We start from the raw sequence: 19,670 nt of genomic DNA, 5'->3' as shown, positions 1-19,670 counted from the left end.
AACTCTAGACTTTAGTTAATAAACAACACTGTTCGTTAATTGTGACAAACATGCCATACTAATGTATGATGTAAATACAACTAATAGAGGAAACTGCCTATGAGCTATATGAAAATCTCTGTATTATCATCACAATGTTTTAACATTTAAAACTATTCTAAAATAAAAAAGTTGTTTTAAAAAATTAAAAATCAAATAAGTGAAAAATCTCACTTGACTTTCACTTTATCATTTTTATTATTTTATCATTTTTATTATTTTTATAGTAGGAGGGTATAAGGGCATAGATGAAGGTGGCTTAGGAGATGTGTAGTAGGACTATGCAAAAGTTCTCTTCTGATTGAGTCAGATTGATTCTCTGTTCTAAAGGTCATCAGCTAAGAATATGAATAGGAGAGAAGTGCTAGAAGTTTGAACAGAGAGATGTCAAATGGTTGCTCATTATTTTTATCATTTTTATTTCCTCAAGAGGGGTAGATCTTTTAAGATTATGTTCTGTGCAGTTCCAGATGTACAATCAGAAATGAAGTGGCTTTAGTTTGTTTGTCTTCAGAGACAGAGTCTCACTGTGTTGCCCAGTCTGGAATGCAGTGGTGCAATCATAATTCTATGTAACCTTGAACTCCTGGGCTCAAGCAATCGTCCTGCTTCAGCCTCCTGAATAGCCAGGACTACAGATGTGGGCCCCCATACCTGGCTGTCTAGTAGCTTTAGTTTTATACAAATGAGATCAAACCATGTGGACTTTTTTTTTTTAACTACTCTTTTGACTTTATAGTTTAGAAAAATTTCTATCAGTGTACATATCAATCATTCTTTTTAAGTTGGTCTAAGTAGTGGTCTTGAAACTTTTTAGACATATACCCATGTGAGAGTTCTGAAAAATGTTGTACTCTTTCTACATTAAGTTGACGTCTAAAATTTTTTAGCAAAAGTTTAGTTGTAAAACATGTAATTTGTAGAATGTTTTACTTTTGCCATATAAAGTAATAGTTACATTACTCTTCAAAATGTATCTAAATGCTTTTAAATATATATAGCATTTTTATTCCTATCATCTATTTTAAGAATATATAAACAACCTGTTCTTTATCATTGGAAATTTAAATCCTTCTTTTGAGTCCTTGAAATCCTTTTTATTCCATGTCTCAGACAGACTTTTATCTTAATATAATATATTTTTGTGCTTGAAAGTTTTTTCTTCATTATGTTACTGTGTTTCTGCAACTATGTATGTAAACTTGTTTTAGCTTTAAAAGTTCCTATAACAATAAGTCTCTAAATATTAACTTGCTCCAAAAGAAATTTATCATCACAATTATCAGCAAACAGTTGGTCACATATATTACATTTTTTGACAAGTTATTACTAACCATAAAAGTTGAATTTGATTAGAAATGCTTTTCTTGATGAGATAATAGGGCCTTTTATTTCTGTCAATTAGATCATGAGTCTGTGGATCAGCATTTATTGCCAGGATAAAATAGGATTTAGCAATTTTATTCCTATTATTTTTGTAGGCATGATTACCAAGAAATTCTATTCACATAGCTAAGTATGTGAGAATAGAAGCTTTATTATGGCATTGTTCTCAATACTTACGTGTTAAGAATACCATGGTACAATATTATAAAAAATTATTCTGTTTTGTATCAGATAACAGCTCCATTATGCCTCTTTCAATTTTGATGAAAATAAAGAATCAGAAACCAGCTAACTTACAAAAACCACTCATTAGGGCTTGCTTTTGTTCCATGGATGTGTGATATTTTCTCTTCTCTTTCTGAGGGAAATGATGTATTATTTCTTTTAAAAAGAAGTCTTCTATTTGCTATATCAACATTGTTTCCGTGGATGGTATTTATTCTCTTTGAATGTGGTGCCTTTGAGGCTTATGGGAGTAGTAGTTTTCCTCAGTTATTTGAAATACTGTCTGTTTGAGACACCCTGTGATGCATAACTGTTTTCTGTCTCCTGCCTCTGACTCGTATGTGACAGTGCCACCAGGTGGGTAATACCAGTAGATAATCCCTCTGGGCATGAGGGCTCCCCACTCCTCTGGGTATCACTAATCACCTGGCAAAGTGACTTGCTTATGTGCCAAAGCATCCAGTCTCCACTCCCATCCGGGTGTTGGCTCAAAGCTAACTACTGTAGAGATGTGGGAAGAAAAGCATGGGGAACATGGGGACCAGCCTGGCAGCTTCTAATGGAGTACCCAGTACCCCTGCTGCCTGTAAGCTTAGAGTTCAGTGGAGTCCTGCTTTCCTTTGCCTTCTCCGGGATATGGTTTCCACTTCAGTGCAGTTTTATTTGCTTTCATTTTCCTGGATATTACTCATAATTTCTGGTCCACTGGAGGGTACCCTTCTTGATTTTTATCTTTTTTTTTTTACATCTATTTTTATTTTTGAGACAGGGTCTCGTTCTGATGCCCAAGCTGGAGTGCAGTGGTGTCATCATAGCTCACTGCAGCCTCTAACACCTGGGCTCAAGTGATCCTCCTGCCTCAGCCTAAGCCTAAGCATACCCAGTAGCTGGAACTACAGGCGAATGCTACCATGCCTGGCTAATTTTTTTTCCTTAAAGTTTTTGTAGGGGGTGGTCTTGCTGTGTTGCCCAGGCTGGTCTCAAACTCTTGGCCTCAAACACTGGGATTTATAGGCATGAGCCACTGTGCCTGGCCTTTTTATTTTATTCTTTTAAACAGTCTTTTCTGCTGTTTTTAAATACTGGTGGTGGTATGTTGAGGCTAACATGTGTGCCTCAGTTTCCTATTTTTATCCACTCTTAGATTCTTTAATGTGCTCAGTTATAACAGGACTTTGGAAAATAGTTTCCCCCACCACCTGGACTCCATTCCTTAGTAATTAAGGTGTTTGGTATATATTCTTTCTTTTTTTTCTTTTTCTGAATATTTATGTATGTGGTGATGGTCTTTTTTTTTGTTTTTTGAGGGTATTCAAAATGCTATCATCCCACATTTACTTTTATTTGGTTTTTAAAAATATGCATTCTTTCTTGAGCTAGGAAGAATAAGTCCTATAAGATTATTGTGTGAATGTGAAAGGGAATTTATTTATGCCAAATGTGGGATGGAGCATTTTGGCATCTCTCTGAATAAGTAAAATACAGTATGTAAGGACTTAACAAGGTGTGTGTGTGTGTCACATAGTGGGTGGGTATTTAATAGAAGTCTATTATCTTTCACTTCTTTATTTCCTTTTTTCTTCCATTAAATTTTTAATTTTTTTGTGTTTTTTTTTTGAGACAGAGTCTCACTGTGTTGCATGGGCTAGAGTGCCGTGACATCAGCCTAGGTCACAGCAACCTCAAACTCCTGGGCTCAAGTGATCCTTCTGCCTCAGCCTCTTGAGTAGCTGGGACTACAGGCATGTGCCACTATGCCTGGCTAATTTTTTCTATGTATTTTTAGTTGTTCAGCTAATTTATTTCTATTTTTAGTAGAAATGGGGTCTCACTCTTGCTCAGGCTGGTTTCGAATTCCTGACCTTGAGTGATCCTCCCGCCTCAGCCTCCCAGAGTGCTAGGATTACAGGCATGAGCCACCATGCCCGGCCTCTTCCATTTAATTGTCTTATTCTTTTAGGTTGTTCTCTTTGATTGTTCCTCTGAGATAACAGAATAAATGATCTTTTCAATGAGAAATTTGTATGAAAGATTTCTGCCTTGTATTTGTGAACACCAAAGGGTTGGACAGCATTTGTTTCTTCCAAAGTACAATCTTACATTTTATATTTTAGTAGCATATGTTCTAGATTTTCATTTGTTGTCGTATGAGAAATACATCTGTGAGATTCTTTTTTTTTTTTTTGAGACAGAGTTTGTTGTTGAGACAGACTTTGTTGCCCAGGCTAGAGTGAGTGCCGTGGTGTCAGCCTAGCTCACAGCAACTTCAATCTCCTGGCTCAAGTGATCCTCCTGCCTCAGCCTCCCAAGTGCTGGGACTACAGGCATGCACCACCATGCCCGGCTAATTTTTTGTATATATATTTTTTAGTTGGTCAATTAATTTCTTTCTATTTTTAGTAGAGACGGGGTCTTTCTCAGGCTGGTTTCGAACTCCTGACCTCGAGCAATCCGCCTGCCTCGGCCTCCCAGAGTGCTAGGATTACAGGCGTGAGCCACCACGCCCGGCTATCTGTGAGATTCTTGAGAATGATTTATATGAAACTCTTGGGTCAGTAGGCTGACTGCAGAGGTAGACAGGTTGCTGAAATGTTAGATATAGTCAGAACCTTTCAGACAAAGTTGTACATCCCCAAATTGATCTGTATATTCAGTGCAATTGCAAATCAGATCCCATTAAGATTTTTTGTATAAATTAATAACTGATTCTGAAGTTTATATGGAAAAACAAAGAAGCAAAACAATTTTGAAAAAGACCCAAGTTGGGGGACTCATATTACCTTACTTCAAGACATCAACATATAGAACTGACACTGTCAGCCACTGAGTAAAAAGAAAAGAAAAAAAAGAGACATCATAGGCCGGGCACGGTGGCTCACGCCTATAATCCTAGCACTCTGGGAAGCTGAGGCGGGCGGATCACTCAAGGTCAGGAGTTCGAAACCAGCCTGAGCAAGAGCGAGACCCCATCTCTACTAAAAATAAAAAGAAATTAATTGGCCAAGTAAAAATATATAGAAAAGATTAGCCGGGCTTGGTGGCACATGCCTGTAGTCCCAGCTAGGGTGAAACAGAAGGATCGCTTGAGCCCAGGAGTTTGAGGTTGCTGAGAGCTAGACTGATGCCATGGCACTCTAGCCCAGGCAAGAGAGTGAGACTCTGCCTAAAAAAAAAAAAGACTACACTATATAAATATGGTAATCAAGACAGTGTGATATTGACAAAATGGATAGAGCAATGGAACAGAATAGAGAGCCCCGAAATAGACCCACACATAATATGGTCAATTGATTTTTCACAAAGATACAGAGGCAACTCAATAGACTAAGGATAGTCTTTTTAGCAAATCATGCTGGCACCGTTAAATATCCATCTACAAAAATAAAACCTAGACTTACATCTTACACCATATAAAAAATTTAGCTTCAGATGTATTATGGACCTTAATGTGAAACCTAACTATGAAAATTATAAAACTTCTAGAGGAAAACATGGGGAAAAAAATCATATAACCCTAAGTTAGGCTAAGATTTCTTATATACTCATCAAAAGCTCAATCCATGAAGAAAAGAGAATAAATTAGACTTCATCAAAATTTAAAGTTTTGTTCTGCAAAAGACACAGTTACAAAAGTGAAAATGCAGTACGAGTTAAAGATTGGGAGAAAATGTTCACAAAACTCATCTGATAAAGTACTGATATTTAGAATATATAAAAACTACTCGAAACTTAAAACAATCAAATAATTCAATTATAAAATATTCAGAAAATTTGACCATTCACTTCACCAAAGAAGATAAAGGGATGGCAAATAAACTCATGAAAACATGCTCAATATCTTTAGTCATTAGAGAATAAGACATAACTGCACCCTATTCAAATAGCTAAAGAAGAAGTAGTCCCCTGTTTCTAGAAGGGTTGCTGATGCCCTCCAGGAGTAGTGATGTGTTCTGGTTTTCCTGTGTGGGAGTTTTTTTAAATGGCCCTGTGTCCTTGGAACATTTGATTTGAATCACTGATATTAAACTTGTGTCGTTTCAAGATGGTTTTATTGAATTAAATGTTAATCTTTGACCATTTACAGCTTTAAAAGACAGACTTGCTATTATGGATTGCTGTCCTGTAGAAGTGGTACTTAACAGAGCTTGGGTACAGTTGGAATTACTGACTTAGTTCTGTTCTGTTTCTGGGTTTTCTTTTATTGAGTCTTTTAATTTTAGGCACTTTTTAAGTGCTTTCAGCCAATACTATTTAGAGTGACAAAAATTCTAACTGGTAAGACAGTACTTGGATCTTTTTTCATTTTTCTATCTATCACAATGGGTAATTCTTTGTGATTGTTGCAGATACTCCTAAACCAACAGTACTAGCCAATGGTGATCATGGAATAGAAGGAAATGATACTACAGGTAAGTAGTTCCCAAGATTTCCCAAATGTGTGGGTGAAACAGTCACAGTAAACATCTTGATAAGCTCTTTTGAGAAGGATTGTTGGTAGAAGCATATGACTTATTTTTTATGGTATTGCTCTTATTGGATATATTTAAACCCAGGGCATCTGCCACATAAACTCTCTAACAATGAAAAGAGAAGAATGAACTTCCTTTAACATTCCTTGAATATTTGTTGGAGCTGTACCACACAAGAGCTGGATCAATCTTAAAAATGCTCTTACAGATGCAGAATAATCATCAAAATATGTTACATGGGAGACATTCGGCCACTATGACTCTTTAAGGCAGGTGTCTTCCCTGAATGCACATTGCACTTAGTTTGCTTTCCACAGCTCAACATTAGGAAACCTGTGAGCAACAAATTATAAGTTCTTTCCTTCTCTTTTGCCCGTGGTCTGTTTTTCCTTTATCTTTCCTTTAACTGTTGCTTGTGAAACTTGTCACTAAATTTAACATCTGGTCTATTACTAGGACTTTGATATTCTATCAGTTAGTACTGAGTCCTGTGGGTTCCCACCTTATAACAGCACCAACCCCCTGCCCCAGTGTCTTTGTAGTGAGCAAAATTCTCAGCAGTAGCAGAAATCCACAGGGATGCACTATATAAATCTTTTCTTAGGTAGCCAATGTGGGAGTTGTGTGTTGTATTTTATAAATAACTGCACTTAATTTGTGGTTGTGATCAGGCTGATATTGTTGACCCAAATGAGTTACTTCTAATGATCAAGCACGCTGTTTTCTGCACCGGAGTGTGCTCTTAACTGGGGCACATTAATTTGATTCACGTTACTGCAGTGGAGATAAGCACTAGGCACATACTGTTTCTGTGTTTCTCTTGTATGCACACCTCAGCTGTGAGAACCTTTTCTTTAAACTACCACAGGATTTCGTAATGTCTAAGGCTTCCAAAAAGCTTTCTGTTAGCAATAAGCAGTTATTCCAGGATTTATTCTCTATTCTGTGACCTGAGAAAATACTGTATGTATCTTCCTACCTCAGATTTATTGATGACTAGGTTCTATTTGTTGTGAATGTTTGTTTACCCAGAGACATTACTATTGGTATTAGCAATTCATAAACTAGGTACTCTTTACTTTAGAAGCTATAAACAACCAGAAGTGCCACCTTATCTTCATGTTTTGTGAACTATCATTTTGTATTTCTTTGGTAATCTCAGTCATACGCAGTATTGACTGTTTCTGTTCCTGCTTTGAAAGCAAAGTCATCTGTGTGATTTGGTTTTAAGAAAACATTTATGCCAAAGTCCCTATGATTAGAGAGGCAGCAGCTTGAACATGAACTTTTATTTATTTTTTAGCCAGTCAAATTGAGAAGTGGGGGGTTGTATACCAACTTTAGTGACAGTAATGATAATAACTTTTGATAACTCACTACCATTGGACCAGCCAGAACATGAACTTTTTAAAAATGAGTAAATTCAGGTTTCTTTAACCAGGAGACAATGCCAATGTAGGGAAAGGCTAGAAGGGATTGATTTGAATACCCAGTTGAAACAGTAGATGCTGGGCCAGGCACAGTGGCCACATCTGTAATCCTAGCACTGTGGGAGGCCAAGACAGGAGAGGAAGATTGCTTTAGCTCAGGAGTTCGAGGCCAGCTTGAAAAAAGAGTGAGACCCTGTCTCTACTAAAAATAGAAAAATTAGCCAGATGTGCACACCTGTAGTCCTACCTTGGACTTGGGAGGCTGAGGCAAGAGGATTGGATGAGCCCAGGAGTTTGAGGTTGCAGTGAGCTATGATGACGCCACTGTGCAATCTACCCAGGGTAACAGAGTAAGACTCAGTCTCAAAAGAAAAAAAATTTAGAAAGAGTAGATGCTATTTTATCTAGGGAGGAAACATCTGCCAAAGCTAGAGTAGGTTTCTTCTCCAGCAGCATGTCAAGTCTGACCAGAGGAGACTCAAACTCTGTAGTCTGTGTAGCAGTTATTCCCCACTTCCAAGTCTTACTAGTGCAAAAAAAGAAGAGGAAAAATACGCAGCCTGACCCTTACTGTTTCAAGACTTTTAGTTCCCTGGTGACAAAAAAGAACTGAGCTCATTATAAACTGCCCAGTGGCATTATGAGAGCGGGTCTTGCTGCTCTTGAATACCTCTCTACCCTTAGGTAGAATGTAGTTTGCACACTCAGGTTGTTTGGGTTCTGAATTTGACCTCTTAGCTGTGTTCAAGCAGGTACTTTACTGAAAATGTGCATGTTTCTTTGGGGGAGGGAGGCATAAGGAGAGGGTGAAGATTGCATGTTTTGGGGTCATATAATTTGGCCGTCACTAACTGGAGCATCTAACTCTACCGTTTTGAAAATTCCCATTTCTATTTCCCTCAGAACATTATCTGTATTCCTAAGAGAGACCGGCTCCATTAATATCATATAAAGGGTTTATGAGCATCTTGCTGTGTTGAACTTGCTGTTTACTAATGACCTGTGCTTTTCCACCCTTTCCTTCCCCTTCCTACTTCTTCCTCCCTTTCTATTTTTCTCCTCCTAGAAGCCTAGCGTGTCTCTCAACACTGGGGCTGCTGCAACACCAGACCAGTGATCTTTCCTAAGCATCGTTATACTTCTAAAACCTTCAGCATTTTGCAGAGCTTTGCTTTTCCTTCCTGGACACGATGTAGAAGAAGCTGAGGGGCCTATTTCTCCTGATGCCTGAGCAAACCACCTGCTTCCTCTTGTGTTCTGCAGGGCTTGATGGAACCTCATTTCCCTTTGTGAGCACAAAATGCAAGATGAATTCTTTTTGATTTTAGTATTTTTATAAACATCATCTAATGTCTTTTATTTCTTGTTCTCTTTTAAATTTTTATTTTATCATTTAATTCAATCTCATATTTTTTTTTAATTTAAACATTTTTAGTTGATCTTTTTTAATTTGATTTTTGAGTCAACATGAATGAGGATATTGTAACACCAGATGAGAACCTGTGCTTTCATAAAGGGGTTGAGGCCACCAGTACTGCAGTGAATTTCCTTTTCTTCTCCCTCCTTTTGCCCTCTGTGAGCTTGCTTTTAGGGAAGGTTAATCTTTTCAGCTACCCCTGTGTTTTTCTGTACCTTACTAAAATCTGAATAATGACAGCTATTTTAATTATAAGTTTTTGAATATAGAGTAGTTCTGATTAAGGCTTGAAAATTATTTCTCCAAATTAAATCATCCTTGGTTATTTGTAAGTTGGGCCAAAATTGTTTTTTTTTATGAAATTATGATCTATTTGTTTAGGCTTAGATACTTCTGAAAATTTGACAACCCTATTATTGTGTATAGAATTTTATAACTAGTTGCTTTTTGAATGTGGTCATGAACTATCAAATAAGAATTGATAAGTTTAAAAACATGGAACTGAGTTATAATGCTTTTGAATCCTATATTAGAATATTGGGATATTGACCCAGATAAAAACTAACTTTTTCTCTAACAACACCAGAATGAAACTAAATTGTAACACATTTAAGAACCACAACCAATTTAGCAGGTTTCTGATGAAATGATTATCTAATTGAACTTCAACTCTTTTTAGGATTAGTATCTTTGAACTTTGGAGGTGTCTTTTTATTTATGCAGCATGCCAGTGGGATTGGTGGATCACGCATTAGTGGATCACACATGAAGTCAAAAGTCCTTTACCATTAACACATTCTGAGGATTGTTTCAATGGGACTTTCTTATTCTTGATCCTCATTTTTCCATACATTATAGTAAGCTAAAATAAAATCTAGAGCTATTTGGGATATGTACCTTATAACCTCTATAATGATAACCTTTGATTGGACTTTTAGAAATAGAATATAAATCATGGGCCATGTTTTGAAATATTAGAAGAGTTCTGGTTGAAGATCTGAAATGTGAAATACTTTTAATTTTTTATCCTCTTAATGATTATCAGGTTTTTATAACTTCTAAGGTACTGATAATTTCACATTAAAAGAAATAACTGGCACCATGTTTTGAGGAGGATTTTTAGACATATATTGTTATAGATCCTCTGATACAAAATACTTTTGAGATGGTAAAATTAGAGTATCATGAAAGTTTAAACTGAGTCCACTGCAGTGACTTCTGGAATTTAGGAAGCATTCCATCTTCTATAGGGATCTGGTCAGAAGGGCCAGTTTCTTTGCCAAGAATGCCTTCTATGGGCTCTGGAGAGAAGGCATTTGAAAGAGGTACATTTTAGAGGGAAGAGGTTATGGTTATATTCTAAGCAGTTGATAAAATGTGAAAACTCTTTTCTATGGGAGAACACACCATCAAATAAAACACAACTCTCCCTTTGGTGTGTATTTGTTTGTTATGTTGGTTTTGGTGGTGATGGTGGTGGGGTTGGCCAGGGAAGTTTTCAAAACTGGTATGGACTTTCTAAAATCATGTTTGACATCTTTCTATTGCTTCTAACCATTCCCTGTACCTTGTCTAAATGATAGGTGGGTGGAGAAACCTGGGTACAACTCTCTCTTGCACACATTCACACTTCATGATTGCCATTAATTTATTCCATTTTTATTTCATTTGGTTATGTTTATTTTTATTTGAAATTTTTTTCCAAATGTTTTCTTTTTGAATTTATGGAATTGTTGAAATTTTCTACTAGCAGCCAAGTAAAATTTGGTATATGTTGTTAGCTCTGTTTCACTTGGATGTTTCATTTTGAAAGAAATAAATTTAATGTTTCACATATAATTTTATATGAAGCAGCCAGTCCCATAATGAAATGCTGTATTGCCATAATGGTCACCCTGAGTGGCTCAGTATTCACTGGTGAGGCAACCAGACTGGTCAGGGCTGCTTTATTGAAATGTGGCATTTTTCATATGCACTCTTTCTTTCTTTTTTTCCTGTTTTGGCCCAATGTTGAAGATACAGAACTTTGTTTTTAAATAATGTTTTTATAACTTTATTCATGTACTTAAGTTTGTATTTTTTGTGACTTTAGACTTCAACATTTTGTATATTGGGACATTTTAATGTGATTATTATGCTAAATAAATTACACTAATAAACATCTTACATTAACATGAAATGGACTGGATTTTGGTTGGAGTCTTAATTATTGAAGTATAATATGACTAAAACACAGGTTTGATAAAGACTCTTGAGGCCTAACTTCTAGGTTTAATGTAGCTTCTGATTTTCTCATAATAATTCTGTAATTGCTTAGACTTTTTACCTTTTTGCCAAGCACTTTTATGTTGTTGTTTTTGATTCTCAGTGTAAACTCCCTTTTATCCAGAATCTATAAGAGTTAAGAAGCTCAAATGACTGTTGATATTTAAATAACATCTGTTGAGAAAGACATTTGACAGAGTGACAATAAGCAGTTATTTCAAAAGACAGTATCCATAGTATGTTAGATATTGTTAGCTACTTTCTAATATTGCATTTATTAGATATTTTCTAGCACTAACTTTAGTCCAATTAAAATTCACATCCACAGTCTTCCTAAAGTGCCTCCTGAATTATCAAATAAATTTGCTATATTCAATAACATTTAATTTTATAATTTTATTATTTGATAATCCAGTATGCTTTGTCCAGGAAGAATTCAACAGACTGCCAATTCCCTACCCATTCTAGGTTAGCGTTTCTTTGTAGTGGATAGGTTTGCAAATGTAATATGCTGACTGAATTAAGACATTAAATGATAGAAAGAAATTAGTTGACCAAAAAAAAAAAAGAAAAAAAAAAAAGACATTAAATGATTCTATGTCTAAGTAATTTGCCTGGCATAAGGAGCTTTTTAAGCTTGGCAAATATTTATTTTTATTAAGAGCTCAGTTTAATATTCTTAGGTTTCCTTTTATTAAGACAGCTCATAATCTATTCTTAGGTTTGAAGCATAAGAATTTAAACACTGTAAAGAATAATTCACAATCCCAACTAACTTTCTGATAGGTACCATAGGAGTAAAGCTTTGTGATGGGGATAATTCATGAATTTTGTTAGTATATTTATCCTTGATAGATGAAAGCTAGCTACATTTGGATTCTTCCTCCTTGTTGACTTGACCATATGGTGGGGCTGGACGACTAGAGAGTATTCTAGGGAAAGTCACAGGACTAGGGGGTCAGTCACAGAGTGTTAGTTTCATTCCTAAATCATGTGTAAACTGGATTATACTCAATTTTATATTGATATTGTTTTTATTACGGTGACGGTTTAACAAGACTTAACTACAAATTATGTGTGGGATAAATGTCTGTGCTACCATGGAGATTACTGTTATTTACAGTGTTTAGGGCTAGATGCATTGCACTAAGTGCTCCTTGGGCCACATGTGGCCTTCTGGATCCTTGAGTGTAGCCTTTTGACTGAATCCAAATTTTACAGAACAAATGCTTTTATTTTATTTTATTATTATTATTATTTTTTGAGACAGAGTCTCGCTTTGTTGCCTAGGCTAGAATGAGTGCCGTGGCATCAGCCTAGCTCACAGCAACCTCAATCTCCTGGGCTCAAGCAATCCTGCTGCCTCAGCCTCCCGAGTAGCTGGGACTACAGGCATGCGCCACCATGCCCGGCTAATTTTTTCTATATGTATTAGTTGGCCAATTAATTTCTTTCTATTTATAGTAGAGACGGGGTCTCACTCTTGCTCAGGCTGGTTTCGAACTCCTGACCTCTAGCAATCCACCCACCTCGGCCTCCCAGAGAGCTAGGATTACAGGTGTGAGCCACCGCGCCTGGCCCTGAACAAATGCTTTTAATAAAGGGATTTGTTCTGTGAAGTTTGGATTCAGTCAAGGGGCTACACTTGGGGATCTGGAAGGCCACATGTGGCCTTCAGGCTGCAGATTCCCCACCCCTTAGCTTCTGTTTGTTTATTTATTTATTTTCTTTTTATTGCCATGTGGCTTCCCAAGAAAAGCTTCTATATGTACTTTTCTATATACATTTGAACTGCCATGTACCAATGAAACAACTCTTACATTTCCATCTGACAAGATACAGCTATCTGGCATATGATGAAGAAGCTCTCACCCTTTCCCTAAAATAAGGACTTGCTCAGTCCTGATAGTCATTGTATCCATTGCTGGCTATATTTATCATATTTATTTACCATAGGAGTAAAAGCTGAATATTGTACCAAGAGACATTAAGTTAATCTCAACAATTTATAATAATGAGAAGTAGGAAAGAAAAAAATGGTTAGAATATACAAATAAACATAAAATACAACAGAGAAAGTATACAAAGCTGTCAAGTTCTCATTTCTGTAATTAGTCACAGAGCTGTAGGTGATATCTATGCCTTCTTTCTTCAGTTACCCATTTCACATTTCCCTTGCCTTCAGACAGAACCTCAAATGGTGAAATGACCCAAACTTTCATTCCCTGATTAGTGCAGCCTTTTGTGGGTTGCTGTAATTTTCCATTAATCTTTTTCTTTGAGACAGAGTCTGACTTTGTTGCCCAGGCTAGAGTGAGTGCCATGGCGTCAGCCTAGCTCACAGCAACCTCAAACTTCTGGGCTGAAGCAATCCTGCTGCTTCAGAATTCCAAGTAGCTGGGACTACAGCCATGTGCCACCATGTCCAGCTATTTTTTTCTATATATATTAGTTGGCCAATTAATTTCTTTCTATTTATAGTAGAGACAGGGTCTCACTCTTGTTCAGGCTGGTTTCGAACTCCTGACCTCGAGCAATCCGCCTGCCTCAGCCTCCCAGAGTGCTAAGATTACAGGTGTGAGCCACCACACCTGGCCTCCATTAATCTTTATTTTTGGTATGGAAGTATTAAGAGGTGCCTCAGAGAATCCCCCTAGGTTTCAGACATCTTTCACTGTGTTAGCAGCAACCCAATTTCCCCTTGATAATTGTACTCAGTCATTCTAGCCAGTAGGTTCAGATTATTGGTTCAGTGGCACAAGAAGTCCCAAATAGCTAGATGGCAGTTTCATTTTCTAAGTCAATTTTACCATTGTCATATATGCCAGCAGAAGTATGTCCTTCTTGGGGAACTAAGACTGTGAAGCCAGCAGAACTCAGTTGTCAGGAATGGAAGTAAAAATTCAGTGAGTTGGAATATTGGATATAATAGTGAGTAGAGCCCCTCACACTTCTACCCCTTGATTCCCATACCCACATATTCTGGCCCTGTGGGGAGACATTACCATATAAGGGTCTCTGATTCAAAGCATTACCATATCCTTTTAGGGAGTTGGTGGTTTTTTTGTTTTGTTTTGTTTTGTTTTTTTTGAGACAGAGTCTCACTCTGTTGCCCAGGCTAGAGTGCCGTGGGGTCAGCCTAGGTCACAGCAACCTTAAACTCCTAGGCTCAAGCGATCCTCCTGCCTCAGCCTCCCAAGTAGCTGGGACTACAGGCATGCGCCACCATGCCCGGCTAATTTTTTCTCTATATATTAGTTGGCCAATTAGTTTCTTTCTATTTATAGTAGAGATGAGGTCTCACTCTTGCTCAGGCTGGTTTCAAATTCCTGACCTCAAGCAATCCGCCTGCCTTGGCCTCCCAGAGTGCTAGGATTACAGGCGTGAGCTACCGCGCCCAGCCGAGTTGGTGTTTTTTTGAGACAGAGTCTGGCTAGGGTGCAGTGCATAGCATGCTGCAACCTCAAACTTACGGGCTCAAGCAACCCTCCTGCTTCAGCCTCACAAGTAGGTGGAACTACAGGTGTGCACCACCATGCCTGGCTAATTTTTTCTACTTTTTTATAGAGATGGGGTCTTGCTCTTGCTCAGGCTGGTCTCAAACTCCTGACCTCATGTGATTCTCCTGCCTCGGCCTCCCAAAGTGCTAGGATTATAGGCATGAACTGCTGCATCTGGCCCCTTTTAGGGAGTTGTTTACCTGAAACTGAGTTTTTAATAAGCAATTTCTTCTTTTAATTAGGCCATCCATTCTGGGTAATGGAGTGTGATAAGACCAGTTACTTCCATGGACATGCTCCCATTTCTGTACTTCTTTGCTATGAAATTATTTTCTTGATCAGAAACAGTGCTGTGTGGATGTTGTGATGGTAGATCAAGAATTTCTGTCAGCCCATGGATGGTGGAGCTGACAAAAGCATTATAGGCAGAGAAGGCAAGTCTGTATCCAGAATATATGTCTGTTCTAGTCAGAAAAAAATCTCTGTCCCACCTTTTATCCTCCATGATAGAAGTCCAGTGTAATCAACTTGACACCAGATGACCAGCTAGTCTCCCTGCAGAACGGTGCCATAATCAAGGCTATACTATTGACAGATTAGAGATTTAGCTTTAGTCAGGTCAGCTTTATTTAGGGGAAGACCATGTTTTCAAGCCCATGTGTAGCCTCCATGGCCATATTTTTCATGGTTCATTGAACAAGCACTCTGCTGGCTAGGGAAAGAGCCTAACTAATATCCATAGAGCATGTCATTTTTTCAGCCTGGTTGTAAGATCCTCCTCTATACTGAACACCTTTAATGATTTTATTCACATGGGACACAAGTATCTTCATAATCTATGCCCATTGTGAGAGTTTGATTTATATATTTTTCCCGTAGATTTCCTTGTCACTATTGCCTTCTAAGTTCTTAACCAACTATCAAAATCCTTGCTGTGTTTCCCCGAAAATAAGACCTACCCATAAAGTAAGTCCTAGCAGGATTTCTAAGCATTTGCGCAATATATAAGCCCTACCCCGAAAATAAGACCTAGTGATGGGTGTGGCTACTCAGGATATCTGCACAACCCATGCATTTCGTCATGGAGCAGTAAAGAAGACAGCAGCCTTTCTCATCTGCCCCATGAGAGCTCTATTGCTCGACATGAGAGATTGGGGTCAGTGATTCTAAAGGAAATAGAGTCACAAGAAATTCAGGCTGGAATTGGGGGTTTGGAGAGTTATGATGGTATTCCAGAAGAAGATGATTTAACTATATTTGAATAAATGTAGATTGTTGTACCGTGCTTAAAAAAGAAAAACCACATACCCTGAAAATAAGCCCTAGGGTGTCTTCTTGAGGAAAAATAAACATAAGACTCTGTCTTATTTTTGGGGAAACACGGTACTAATTGTTCATGAATCAGTATAAATCTGTGCTTCTGGCCGTGTCTCACTGCAGATTAAAGGAAAATGAAACGTACTGCTCAAAGTTCCACCCTCTGAGGGGATTTTCTTTCACTACTGTCCTTCAGGGCTACCTTTAAGTGGGGTTCTAGTGCTGTAGCTGTCAACTTTTGGGTGATGCCAATGTATATTGGTATGTTATATAAACCAGACTTGAATTTTTTCCTTCCTCAGTCCACCGGTCATATGAAATTCTCAGGAGGCCATCAGCATGGATTGAGGGAGAGGAAGCAATGCAACATACCATTTTCACTTGATAGATTGTTGCTGCGCATGGGAAACTAGACTAGGTATGTTGGATAACAACTAGTTCATGATGTGGCTTAGGCCACATCATCACATTGTGTCCCAGGGTTAGACATTTGGTTTCTGCCAAGACCTAGTGGAAAGCCTGAAGCTTTTTTTGAAAGGTGAATAGTTTTCTGCAGAAGAGAGCATAGATTTTCCCCAAAATTCTAGAAATCTGGGCTGTGATTCTCTTATTCTTGCTTACTAACAGCTCTATTCAACTTCCTTATTTACCACAGACACTTCACCTATCTTTTGGTCTGCTGCCTCATAAGGCCCAAATGGCAAAGCAGCTTGAACTGCAGCCTGAACTTGCTACAGAATCTTCTCTTGCTCTGGTTCCCACTTTAAAGTGTCAGAATTGTAGGTAACTTTGTAGATGGGTTGAAGTTTACTCAAATGTAATATATGTTGCCTCCAAAATTGAAAAAGGTCTACTGGTGATTTTAATTGCTGGTGATGTTAATCGCAGCAACTTATTCACCTTGGAAGGGAAATCTTAGTATGCTTTGGACCACTGAATCCTGACATTTCATTGATGTCATAGATCCTCACATTTTTGTGGAGTTTATCTCCTATCCTCTAGTTTATGTATGCTTTGCTAAAGGATCTACCATATTTGCTACTTCCTATTCATCATACCCAATTACCATAATGTCAATACAGTGGAATAGCATGATGTTTTTGGGAATGTCATGATATCAAGATCTTGATCTCGAGATATCTACATTATGATAGGAGAATCGATGTAGCCCTCAGGTTAGACTCATAGGCATGTAAAAGACAGGTAAAAAGCAACGTGTTTCTGGTGGTTCTTTCAAATGTATGTAGAATAAAAGGCATTAGTCAGGTTAATAGCAGTATACCAAGGGTTGTGACCCATGTTGATTTGCTCCAGTAAAGACGCTACGTCTGGGACATTAGCTGCAATTGGAATGAATCATCACCAGATTAAATTGATAGCCCACAGTCACCAAGATCCATCCAATTTTTGCACAGGCCAAGCTGGTGAGTTAAATGGGGATATTATAAGTATCACCAGTTTTGTTTGTTTGAAGCCTTTGATGGTGGCATTAGTCTCTTTAATTCTTTTAGGGAGTATTGTTTCTGGCTTAATATCTTTTTTTTTTTGAGACAGTCACACTCTGTTCCCACGGGTAGAGTGCAGCGGTGTCATCGTAGCTTATAGCAACCTCAAACTCCTGGGCTTGCCGGGCGCTGTGGCTCACGCCTGTAATCCTAGCTCTTGGGAGGCCAAGGCGGGCGGATTGCTCAAGGTCAGGAGTTCAAAACCAGCCTGAGCAAGAGCGAGACCCCGTCTCTACTATAAATAGAAAGAAATCAATTGGCCAACTGATATATATATATAAAAAAAAATTAGCCGGGCATGGTGGCGCATGCCTGTAGTCCCAGCTACTCGGGAGGCTGAGGCAGAAGGATCACTCGAGCCCAGGAGTTTGAGGTTGCTGTGAGCTAGGCTGACGCCACGGCACTCACTCTAGCCTGGACAACAAAGCGAGACTCTGTCTCAAAAAAAAAAAAAAAAAACTCCTGGGCTCAAACAGTCCTCCTTACTCAACCTTCCAAATAGCTGAGACCACACATAGGTGTGCACCACAACACCCAGCTAATTTTTCTATTTTTAGTAGACATGACGTCTTACTCTTGCTCATGCTGGTATTGAACTGCTGTGCTCACATGATCCTCCTGCCTTAGTCTCCAGAGTGCTAAGATTATAGGTGTGAGCCACCGTGCCCAGCCTTTAATATCTTAGTAGGTAGGGGAAGTTCTCGGGCTTCCACTTAACTCTTTCTATTAAAATAACTCATCAATTGGGTCAAAAGCCAATGTAGCAGTTCTGCCAATAGCCACGTATGTCTACTCCAATTATTCACTCAGGAATTGAGACGATAATAGAGTATAGACCCATTGTATAACTGGGTCCATTTGTGAGTTGGACTTGAGCTAATCACTTTATTACCTGACCACTGTAATAAGCTTTCCGTTTGACTGGTAGGCCACAGTAGCATTTTGGGTCACCAGGAATTAGTAATCTCTGAAAGGTCTGGGTCCTTTTCTCTAATTCATAGTTACTCCAGTAAATGGCCTTTTAGGGAAGCTTGGATAAAAATTTATAGTATATACCTGTACTTGTGGAAATACTGTAGGTCATTTCTAAAGGGGACCTGCATTTGTTAATTGACTTGTGTCTGGAAAGTAGATGAGAGGTCATGACTTTTCAAGTCAGGTTTTTATTAACACAGGTAGAATTTTTTCAATTGTATAGATTAATCTGTTTTTTAGTAGGCTGCCTGTGGAATACTGTGATAGATTACTGCCAAAGATGGTGGGCCAAAGTAATCTGATTACTGATACAACCCTATTGTCTTTATAGTTTATGTTCTCATCTTGTCTTTGGTGATTCAGTTCTGCTGCTTGACCTGGTATTCTAGGACCCCATCATCCCCATTGAAATCAGGGTTAATGACATCCCCTATGGTCACATGTGGGGGTTGTGACAGAGACCTTATGGCCTATAAAGTATAAAATATTTATATCTGGCCTTTTATTAATAAAATTTGCCAGCCCAGGTCTAGGGCAAAAGGTATGCAATGCAGAGCACCCACAGAGCATTTCAAAGATAAAGGTGCTTTCTCATTAATGTATTTATCAATACCTGAGTGAGTGAGGCCGGGCGCGGTGGCTCACACCTATAATCTTAGCACTCTGGGAGGCCAAGGCAGGAGGTTTGCTTGAGCTCAGGAGTTCGAGACCAGCTTGAGCAAGAGCAAGACCCCGTCTCTACTATAAATAGAAAGAAATTAGCCAAGCAACTAAATATAGAAAAAATTAGCTGGGCGTGGTGGCATGTGCCTGTAGTCCCAGCTACTTGGGAGGCTGAGGCAGGAGGATTTCTTGAGCCCAGGAGTTTGAGGTTGCTGTGAGCAAGGCTGAGGCCATGGCACTCTAGCCCAGGAAACAGAGTGAGACTCTATCTCAAAAAAAACCAAACCAAACAAACAAACAAAAAAGTCAGTGAAAGGAATGTCTTCTGGGCCTTTTTGTGCAACATAGATCACACGTGAAAAATGGCTTTCCAACATTTCTATCTCCCAAAGCTTTTAGATTACCTCCTTTACATCTTGCCAGGGAAGCTTTGGCATGTCTACCTCATTAAACATAGTTTACTTTTTTTTTTTTAATGT

The 19,670-nt window shown here is 38.3% G+C and overlaps 1 protein-coding gene across 32 annotated transcripts in view; it reads left to right on the top strand.

Moving 5' to 3' along the window:
* The window catches only part of MAP4 (microtubule associated protein 4), a 194,608-nt gene that overhangs the window by 91,903 nt on the left and 83,035 nt on the right, over positions 1-19,670 (top strand). For 24 of the 32 annotated variants that reach the window (XM_076007224.1, XM_076007209.1, XM_076007201.1 and 21 more), the window contains one exon: positions 5,997-6,059. The exons of the other annotated variants lie outside the window; for them this stretch is intronic. In XM_076007224.1, coding sequence (XP_075863339.1) covers positions 5,997-6,059 — 63 coding nt within the window. The remainder of the gene's footprint in view (positions 1-5,996; positions 6,060-19,670) is intronic. 32 annotated transcript variants of the gene reach the window in all.

This window comes from Microcebus murinus, chromosome 1, assembly GCF_040939455.1.
Source record: "Microcebus murinus isolate Inina chromosome 1, M.murinus_Inina_mat1.0, whole genome shotgun sequence".
NCBI lineage: Eukaryota > Metazoa > Chordata > Mammalia > Primates > Cheirogaleidae > Microcebus > Microcebus murinus.
Note: the sequence above shows the minus strand (reverse complement) of the source record. Positions and strands in the feature narration are given on the sequence as shown.